This window comes from Pseudorasbora parva, chromosome 1 (genome assembly GCF_024679245.1).
Source record: "Pseudorasbora parva isolate DD20220531a chromosome 1, ASM2467924v1, whole genome shotgun sequence".
Taxonomy (NCBI): Eukaryota; Metazoa; Chordata; class Actinopteri; order Cypriniformes; family Gobionidae; genus Pseudorasbora; species Pseudorasbora parva.
In genome coordinates this window covers 9,137,080-9,147,852 of record NC_090172.1, presented here as the reverse complement: position 1 = coordinate 9,147,852, position 10,773 = coordinate 9,137,080, and the positions used below count along the sequence as shown (strand labels likewise).

The window sequence follows — 10,773 nt, the reverse complement described above, 5'->3', positions numbered from 1 at the left end:
ATTTATAGCATGCTACAAAATGTATGTTCAGTTTAAAGTTTAACTTTCACAAAACACATTGCACAAGAGCTAATCATTCCAGTATGGGTGGCAGAGTTCAGCGATTCTCGATAAGAGTGTATGATTCCAAATCTCACTAGATTTACAGAGCTGATAATCTTGAAGGAAGTGTAATTTTTATGTTTATCAAGGCAATTACAATAGGAACAAAATGGATACTGATTACTTCAAGCATAATCATCGTTTCTTTACCCCATTTTCAGATGTTCAGCCTATGCTGAAATCTGAATGAAATGGGACTGATAACCTAATAATCAGTTGCTAATCTACCTCTTTAATATGATCCATTCCAAAGCACCATTTTTCGTTTTAAGAACCCTCATGAATAATTAAATACCGGAAGTACAGGAATGGGCGGTGACAATGAATAATAAGTAGCTCCGCCTCCTTATGTTTATTGATTGGGTTTATTTGACAGCCGTGAGCTTCAGTCCCACTATGGCGTCTCATCAAATCAGGATGGGCTTTTTCTACCGCCTCCTGTACTGGAATTTATCACACGCCAGTTGCTTTTCTACATCTGGATTTATGTGCTGAAAGACGTCAAATGTAGGCGAAATGAAGGACGAGAAAAGCACAGCGCGGTCGCTCCAGAGTGCCGACACGGAGCGCAGAAATGCAGCTGATGTGGAGGATGGCCGGGCGGGCAGCGGAGCAGCGCTGAACCCGGTGCTGCATGAAGCGGCATCTGACCGAGCCACCGCACCGACAGCCCGAGCAGGAACAGGAATACGCGTTTTGAAGGTACCGGATCCAGCACCGTTTAGGTCGCAGTATTGCTGTTAAGCAAGCAGGGCCAAAGTACGCGTGAATCCGTGAACTGCATCAGCAAATATCTGTATAACACTTTCACACGCCGCCGTGTCTCAACCTAGTGAGCTCCCTGCATAGACAGCATATTTGGGCATCATAGGCGCTTTCCGCGTCTGTGAGCAGAGCGGCATCCTGACGCGCCTACGATGCCCAATATTGCTGTCTATGTAGGCGGTTCACTAGGTTTTGTGGGACGGCCTGTGGTAATGGACGGTGTGGATTTGTAATGTCATCTCGATTCAAAGAGATTGTTCTCACTTGATGTTTTATTGGCTGTATCAGAATAGTTTCGGCGTAACGCTTGTAACCTGTTTAGGGGCGGTCTCAGAAGGCGCTTTGTGATCGTTAGGCTACTATTTCGGGTCTATACACACCTGCGTCAGATGGAGGAGTTAGTTTGGTCTGTTTTACAGCAAATCGCGCCTTGACCATTGCGTTGACGAATGTCAACTGAAAAGTAGTCTAGTTCTACTTAACCTAAAGGCGTATTAAGTCTGGCAAGCTGTTTTAACATGTATTCCTTAAAATATCTGACTGATTCAGTGAGTCCGTACAGTGAAGATTTTGTTGTTTTAAACGGGTGACCAAAGGGGCATTTCAAGCCTTTATCAATGCCCTTTTAAGAAGGAAGAGTCAGTCACAAAGTTGCAATAAACACACCACACACACACACACACACACACACACGCGCACACACACACACACACGCGCACACACACACACACACGCGCACACACACACACACACACACACACACACACACATATATATATATATATATATATATATATATATATATATATATATATATATATATATATATATATATATATTATATATACAATATATATATATATTAGGGCCGGGACTCGATTAAAAAAAATAATCTAATTAATTAGAGGCTTTGTAATTAATTAATCGAAATTTATCACATTTTAATCGCATATAAATATTTGACCTGAGAACAATGAGAAGTAATTTTTCACATGTATTTTTAGTATACCATTGAATAATGACTGAATACATAAGCTTAATCAACAAAATATAGTTTATTTATTTCAGTCCAGCAGACCAGCGCAATGTTTGCCATTAAGTTTAGCAAAAGCATACTTGTGATATTTGAGGCTCGATGTGATGCGATGATACGCAAATTCCTTGTTGTATAGCTTGCACACAACCCTGCTCTTGACGACGCTTCCATCCTTTCGTTCTTTCGTTTTTTAAAACAAAATTTCCCATCCACGGGGCCAAGCAAAGCGGTCTCATCAGCTTCTTCGTTCATGTTCGCTCATGCCCTGCGTCTCAATCAGCTCCCTACTTCCCTAGTCAGGGCACTGATCAGGACATAAGTCAATGGGCTGACTCCCTGATCAGTGCCCTGACTACTGAACTAGGGAGCTGATTGAGACGCACCCATGTTGTTGTCGTGACTCCGGAGCGCTAATTGGTGTTCCAGTATAATCGGTCCGTCGAAACGGATTTATTGAAAAACGTTCCGCGGTGCAAAAATAAATGCGGTTACATTTTTTATTTTTTTTGCGTAATTAATTAACGCGTTAAAGTCACGTAATTAATTAATCTTAATTAACGCGTTAAAGTCCCGGCCCTAATAAATATATATATATATATATATATATATATATATATATATATATATATATATATATATATATATATATATATATATATATATATATATATATATATATATATACACACACACACACTTTTTTCCTTTTTTCTTCACATTTTCTATCAAAAAAAACTTTAAAATTGTATGATGATTTGTTTGTTTTCCAAGATACTACAATTGTTTGATTAACATTAACTCTTTCCCCGCCAGTGTTTACAAAAAAAAAAAGTTACCAGCCTAATAAAATGTAATAGTAATGGGTGTTGGAACCATTGTATGTGGGTGGGACAAGACCCAACCACTTTTTAAGACCAATGATATTGGACCCACTCAATTTTATCGTCTCTAATTCACCACTTGTCTGTTAGCCTACACCTAACCGAGAAACACTTTTTATTAAACGCATGTTAAACGCTTTATTTCCACTTTTCTAATATTTTCTCCATTTTTGTATAAAAGAAATGCCTTTCCGATCTGATATGTGATGGGAAAAGGGAATAGAGCGAGTGTGGCAAAAGGCGGATTCGAACATCTGATCAATTTGGGTCAACTTGACTTGCGTCTTACTCCTACACTATAGCGACGGTAAATACCTCAGTGATTTACGTAATTTTTGTCTGGCCCAATCAAACTATAGTTTATTAGTGTTTAATGTAAATAGCATCTAATGTTACTACAGTAAAAAAAAAAAAATCTGAGAGTTAGGACACACTTTTTATTTGCTTCTGACGTCCATGAGTAATAGAATATTTTGTTTTATGAATATCTGAGCATGCAATAAAAGAAAGAGCTGACCCTCTTCTTTTAAACAAAACAAAAAAAACGTTTTATTCTACCTTCATGAATTCCTTTTTTCATCAACACTTAAACGTTAAAAAACCCCGTTAAAAAAACGTTAAAAAAACGCAACATTTTGAACAAATTTTTTTTTTGTGTGTGAAAGACTGTATCCAGATCAGATTCAGAGTGATGATCAAACACAGATGGAGCAGATCGAGTCCATCAAAAACCCTAAGGCTTGCACAGTCCTGTAGCTCATCCTGATTATGTTTAATGTTGATGATCACGTTATATGAATCTTATTACATGTGATCGCTTCTTTTACTGCGTCTTCCTCGCGTGTGTTTTGATCAGGAGATTAAGTACTCATTCAGAAGATGCGTAATAGCGCCCCCTATAGTGTCTGACAGTGAAAACACAGAGTAACATTTGCGTGAATACTCGCCAAGAGAGATATTTTGAAGTACTGTAATTCTGTAACAATTTTTTTGTGAAAACCTAAAAATCAAAACTTTTCACTTGTTTTGCCTGTAGCTCGAAAGGATCCAGTGCGCATTCCGACTTCTTATGCCAGCATGGGTCACATTTAATGTTAATGAAATAAAAGACCATTAAAGTGTACTTAAATGCTTTATAAGCTTTGAGCTATGAGCTTTGAGTTTATGTTTACGGCTGAAAACATGAAATGCTCAGAGAGTTTAATGGGTATGAAACTGAGTGTCTAACAAATGTCAAATGTTAAACTAATTTTACCACCGTAAAATAAACCCCTTCACTCAGAATGAGATGTGTTCATTTCACAGCCATTTTGGGGTTAATTTCACAGTGTAAAGGGCATATTACAATTTATATATTTATAATTATTTTTAAGACTTCTGAAGTAAATAACTTGCCCCCGTTTAACCCCACGATAGAAGAACGTAAAATGTCCATTCAGATGTCCCGGAGTGGCACATTTGCTTGCATGTGCTCTTTGCATGATTAAGATTTTAAAAAAAGTTCTTAAACAGACATTTTAATTAAATAAATATTAAAACGGCTTGCCATATCTCGAAACCTTTGCATTCTGTTCCATTACACTTAATTTAGCTGATTATGAATGCAAGAACGCGTGCTGTTTGAACGCCACCTCTGTGTGTGACTGACGTGATAATGTTACTGCCATTATCTTCACAACACACCTCACATAATACGCCTACAGGAAATATGCCTGTCATTATTTTCTGGCATTGTAATAGATAATCAGAACAAAATAAGATTTTGTTGCTTCCTCCTTAGAGTTAACATGCTGAGTTTACAGTGATTTTTTTTGTGCATATTATTAGACCATTGCATTCTTATAGTCATGCTATCTTATCTACTCTTATCTATTTAAAAATATTTTCTTGTTAATCACAGCATTAGGATCCAATGTGATGCTCTCACTTGTCATTATTAACAAATGTCTCATATGTTGTGATATACATAATACTAATATAATAACAATAATAATGATACAAGTATAATAAATCTAACTTTACAGATGAGAGCAGATGCTAGAGACAGGTAATAACAGTGGCGCATTTGATTTGAAATATGATGGATGGAGTCAGCTATGATCTTTAGATTAGATTATGCACATTATTATTTCTGCATTACTTAAATGAGTCAACATATACATTGCAAAATTTATGCATGAGAAATTGGTCAAATCTGATCAGACATTAGAGATGATTTCGCAATGATCTTTAGTTGATGGATACTATTCCAAAATGGGTAAACAAAAATACACAAAAGAGCATAAATGGTAGAAATATGTCATAACAGCTGCCTATTTGGTAGAGCATGTGAAAAGTTAGTATTAGTAATAAGTAATTTGTGGTCTCTTTAGACTGAACTATTGTTCTAAAATTGATTGTGCTATACAATAAATCTCCTTCTCCTTAAATAAACTGGTTATTTAAGAACAACTGATAAAATAATAATAATAACTTATTATTATAATAAGAATTACAAATTAAAAAATAAATGATTTATTTATTTATTTATTTATTTATTATTAATGTTCAACAGAAGAAAGTCTTAGAGGTTTAGAACAACCAGTTAAATGTTATTATTATTATTATTATTATTATTATTATTATTATTATTATTATTATTATTATAATTAATAATCTATATAAATACATCAATACAAATATTGTTGTTATTATTATGTTTCACAATAATCATCCTCATTATTATTTATTAAATGAATCAATAAAATAAACAAAAATAATTTAATCTCAATTTTATTATTATTATTATTATTATTATTATTATTATTATTATTATTATTATTATTATTATTATTATTATTGTTATTATTATTATTATAAGTCATACAGGTCTAGAACAACTGGTTTATAATAATAATAATAATAATAATAATAATAATAATAATAATAATAATAATAATAGTAATAATAATAATACATTATTTTTTGTTTAACTGTTTTTATTTATTTTTGTGATAAAATGAATGATGGTTGTTGTTGTTGTTATTGTGGAACATAATAATAATTATTTTATAATTATATTTATTTTATAATTATATTTATTTGTGTATTATTATTATTATTATTATTATAAACCAGTTGTTCTAGACCTGTATGACTTATAACAATAATAACAATAACAATAATAATAATAATAATAATAATAATAATAATAATAATAATAATAATAATAAATTGAGATTAAATTATTTTTGTTTATTTTTATTGATCAATTTAATAAATAATACAAATAATAATGAGGATGATTATTGTGAAACATAATAACAATATTTGTATTGATGTATATAATAATAATAATAATAATAATAATAATAATAATAATAATAATAATAATAAACACAAATAAATACATTTTATTATTATTATGTTCCACAATAATAATAACAACAACCATCATCATTAGTTTTATCACAAAAATAAATTAAAAAGTTTATTATTATTAACAAAATAAACAAAAAATATTTTATTATTATTATTATTATTATTATTATTATTATTATTATTATTATTATTATTATTATTATAATTTAACCGGTAGTTCCGAACCTTTTTTTGGTTTTGTTTTGTCCTTAAAACAAAAGGTTCAGTGTAGTTTTACCAGTGCTGTGCTGCTGATGCCAGTGGTCACCTAATTAAAGCAGGGCAGAACATCATCAGAAAATGATTTCACCAGGCTGACTAATGGCATGGTGTCTCCGAAATGGCCTCGACTCAACATCTCTCAGGGCGTTTGTGCCCTGGGTAAATATTTGGATCGCCGTAGTGCTCTGCAACTGAAAACAAAACCTGATGTCTCTCAAACAGGCTCTGTGTTACAGGGTGGAGTCCCGACAGCCACCAACTTGTGGTCACCAAGGCATGATTTCCTATGACTGATTTGGCCTCTGAAACACTTTATTTGGCCTTATTTCTAGAAGGGCATAATTTGACAAACACAAGCAGCATCTAATCTAGACTCTTTTCCACAGCGTAACATGAAGCGGAATGGCAGTCGAGGCTGCGTGAACCGGAAGACGCGGTTCGGCTCTCGCGAGCGGGACTGGCTGAAGGGCGACGCTCAGCGAGGCTGTGTGTGTCTCTACGGGGCCTCGGAGCCTCAGCCTCCAGCATCGGGCCCCCAGACCTCCACCACCCCGCAACCAGACCTGAAGCTGGTGCTCTGCTCCACCAACACCACCGCTGAGGAGCTCTGTGCTCAGAGAGACGTGCAGGGTCTCTACCTGCAGCTGCATGGAGACTTAATCAGGTAACGCAGACGCAGTCACGCTCACTCACCCAACTGTAATTTTCTGGCGAGACGAGGTCTCGTCTCCATAATGATCCTTATCAGACTCACGCTGTGGAACAGTCGGGCCAGACACGCAGAGTTCAGTGTGTTTATCTGAAATGGCAATGTGAATATCACATTCTCATTGTTTACAAATGAGTTGTAGGATTAGTCATTCATTTGCACCTCTTGACATTATAAATGTTAATGATCCTCCTAAATAACGTCATTATGAACATGTTTGTCTTATCTCAGGGTTCAACATTAAGGATGATGGCCTGGCTATGAGAGAGCTAGAGTCTTAAAGTGATAGTACACCCAAAAATGAAAACTAAACCTGTATGAGTTCAGAGGTGGACAAAGTACACAACTCTATTAACTGAGTAAAAGTAATAGTACTACTGGTCTAATATTACTCAGTTACAAGTGGAAATTCTAAAAACTGATTTTTACTTAAGTAAAAGTACAGAAATATTTGTTTTAAAAAGAACTTAAGTATCAAAAGTATATTTCCTTTTTTATATCAACGCATTGTTTTATCATTGTTGCGTTGTTGTTTAAATGCACACTATGCCATCATGGTTTAAGCTAGTCAGTGATGCTCCATAAGACATGCTAGCATACGACCACCTTAAACTCATTTGATACTTGTATAAAAGTTGCAAAGCTGTTTATAAAGCTGCTGTCCCTTTAACGCTGAATGCACAGATCCAATACACTGATACACATCTGATATTCTCCAAACTTTACTCTTCTCTTTTTCCCAGACATTTACATTTTTAACATTTTATTAATAATTATAATAATTATATGTATGTATGTATGTATGTATGTATGTATGTATGTATGTATGTATGTATGTATGTATGTATGTATGTATGTATGTATGTATGTATGTATGTATGTATGTATGTATGTATGTATGTATGTATGTATATATGTGTGTGTGTATGTATATATATATATATATATATATATATATATATATATATATATATGTGTGTGTGTGTGTGTATATGTATGTACATATGTATAGCTATGGGTGCACACACTGTGCTGAGGAACCATCTTTTTCATTTTGTGCTATGATCTGATCAGTGTTCAAACAAAAGTTGGAGTGATTACTGATGGACTGTCTGCAACAATAACAAAAAACCTTTTAAAGCAGGAAAAAAATCATCGTCCGACTTTCAAAGCTGCGACAGAATCGACTTTGGACTTCGAGGACCTTGATAGAAATGTAGTGGAGTAAAAAGTACAATATTTGTCTTTCAAATGTAGTGAAGTAAAAGTCAAAGATTCACGAAACAAATAATACTCAAGTAAAGTACAGATACTCAAAAAGAGTACTTAAGTACAGTACTCAAGTACATGTACTTAGTTACTGTCCACCTCTGGTCCTGTTGAACTATTTTGAAGATATTTTGAAGAATGTGGGTAACCAAACAGTTTCTGGTCCCCGTTCACTTCCAAAGTATTTTTTCTTGCTATGGAACTAAATGGGGACCTAGACTAAGCGTCGTCTGATTGGTTGAATTCTACAGGATGTCCTTGAGATGTGTATTGCGTTCCCGCCTGGAAACGAAAGCCGTGACGCCAAACCACCTCGTGGAGGAAAAGCAATGTTGTGTTTATGACTGTTACAATGAGCATTTGTCAGGATCAGCCAAACGCTGGGTTTTTAAATTATGTGAAGTATGTAAAGATTGCGACATAGACTTTTAAATACGTCTAAGAGTTTTACACAACGGTATGTTATTGTAGGAATCGACATAAAATTTTCACGCCGCTAAACATGACGTGGAATTTGGATTTGGTTGCCAACATTTTTTAAAATATATTTGGTGTTCAACAAAAGAAGGAACTTCATACAGGTTTAAAACAACTTGAGGGTGAGTAAATAGACACAGTTTTTTTGCTGTGTCTGTTGTTTTGTCTTAAGATGTACACCATTAATATATATATTTTTTCTAAGGTATGTTTATAAATGCTACTTAAAGGGGGGGTGAAACACTCAGTTTCAGTCAATCTCATGTCAATCTTGAGTACCTATAGAGTAGTATTGCATCCTTCATATCTCCGAAAAGTCTTTAGTTTTATTATATTTATAAAAGAAATATAGGCTGTACCGAGTCTTTCCGGAAAAAAACGAGCGCCTGGAGGCGTATCGTGTGGGCGGAGCTAAAGAATGACGAACGCACAAAGCGGTGACGTCCTCAATCGTGGAGAAACCCATGACTATCAATCTCAGCTAATAGATATGATCCAGAATCAGATTCGGAGGCTGAAATAAATTGAACAGGGAAAACAGCAACAGCAGGACGTCCGTCTCTGTGGTATGTACTGTATTTAGTGGCCTGTCAACATTTGTGTGTGTTTACTCGCAGTTTATGAGGACATGTTTCGGTTTATGGACTATTGTATGCGACTAGACCTTAGAGGTAGCAAGCAAAACGGTTTTGCACGTCAGACTAGTGTAACGTTATACAGAGAACAACAATGGAGTCCCAGGGTGTCCGCGGGGTTTTAAAAAGTATTAAAAAGTGATAAATCCAAATTGTAAAATTTAAGGCCATTAAAAGTGTTAAATGTGGTCTCAGAGGTATTATTTTTTCCCAAATTAGGTATTATTTTTTCAGATTATCAGGTGTCCTATTCTGATTGAAATTATATCTGCGTTCGCGTTTTTTCGTTTAAATATGGGCTTTAGCATATCTGGGCACATAATCAAAGATCTTTCGTCTCCGTCTCAACCATAGACTGTTTGATGCTGACGTCATATTCAGCGGTCGTTCGGCATCATCTCAGAGCACTGCGCGCTCAACAGAAGTGGCTGGCTTACGTTTTATTTTAGACTTGCTTCAAGGCATATCTTCAACGACTGTCCTCATTAGAGCAATCTTAAATGATTTATATAAAGTCTAAAATGAACAAAAAGAGTTGTGAGAGAATGAGGCGCGATTCATAGACAGTATATAAACAGAGATCCGCCTGTCTGTCGGCTCTTAAAGGGACAGCAGCCAATAAAGCTTCCTTTATTAAAGTTAAAGAACAAAGGGAACAGAGAAAATGACTCGCTGTTCTTGACTAAATAACTTTTGTAGCTTTAATAAGGATTAACTATTTAATTTATAGTTTATGCAGTGCAGACTGAATATAACTTTGATAACTTTATTAAATTTCTATATATTTCCTAACTGTTAAGACAGGAAGGGCAGGAGTAAACATGACCTTTATTATGGGGTTATGTTAGCATTGTTTTAAGTTTACTTAAATTAAAAACTGTTATATTTTGAAGCCTAATAATAAATGTAAAATAAAAATAAAAAATCAGTAGCTGTATTAATATCAGTAATACTGGCCTTCATTCATAAAAAGATGCCATTTAAACAAGTATTTAAAATATACTGTCTTTATGTTGTTTCTACATTAATTTGATTAGCTGTGAAATTATTATATTAAAAAAATATATTAAAAACATTTCTTTTTTATTGCGATTAATCACATAAAAAATGTGTGTTAATCTAGTTAAAGTTTTTAATCGATTGACAGCACTAGTTTTTAGTATTTTGTTAAATTCAACAACTTATCACAGTTATAGAAATGTAATATTTGGCTCAGGTTTTGTTGTTAAAAAAAACAAAACACTAAATAATTTAATTGTTGAATTACCAATTATTAAT

At 34.1% G+C, this 10,773-nt stretch overlaps 1 protein-coding gene across 1 annotated transcript in view; it reads left to right on the top strand.

Moving 5' to 3' along the window:
• The first annotated feature begins 481 nt into the window (after positions 1-481).
• Positions 482-10,773, top strand: part of phlpp2 (PH domain and leucine rich repeat protein phosphatase 2) — a 97,749-nt gene continuing 87,457 nt past the window's right edge. Inside the window, exons 1-2 of the mRNA XM_067417300.1 lie at positions 482-804; positions 6,792-7,069. Of these exons, the coding sequence (XP_067273401.1) occupies positions 619-804; positions 6,792-7,069 (464 nt within the window). The 5' untranslated portion in view covers positions 482-618. The remainder of the gene's footprint in view (positions 805-6,791; positions 7,070-10,773) is intronic.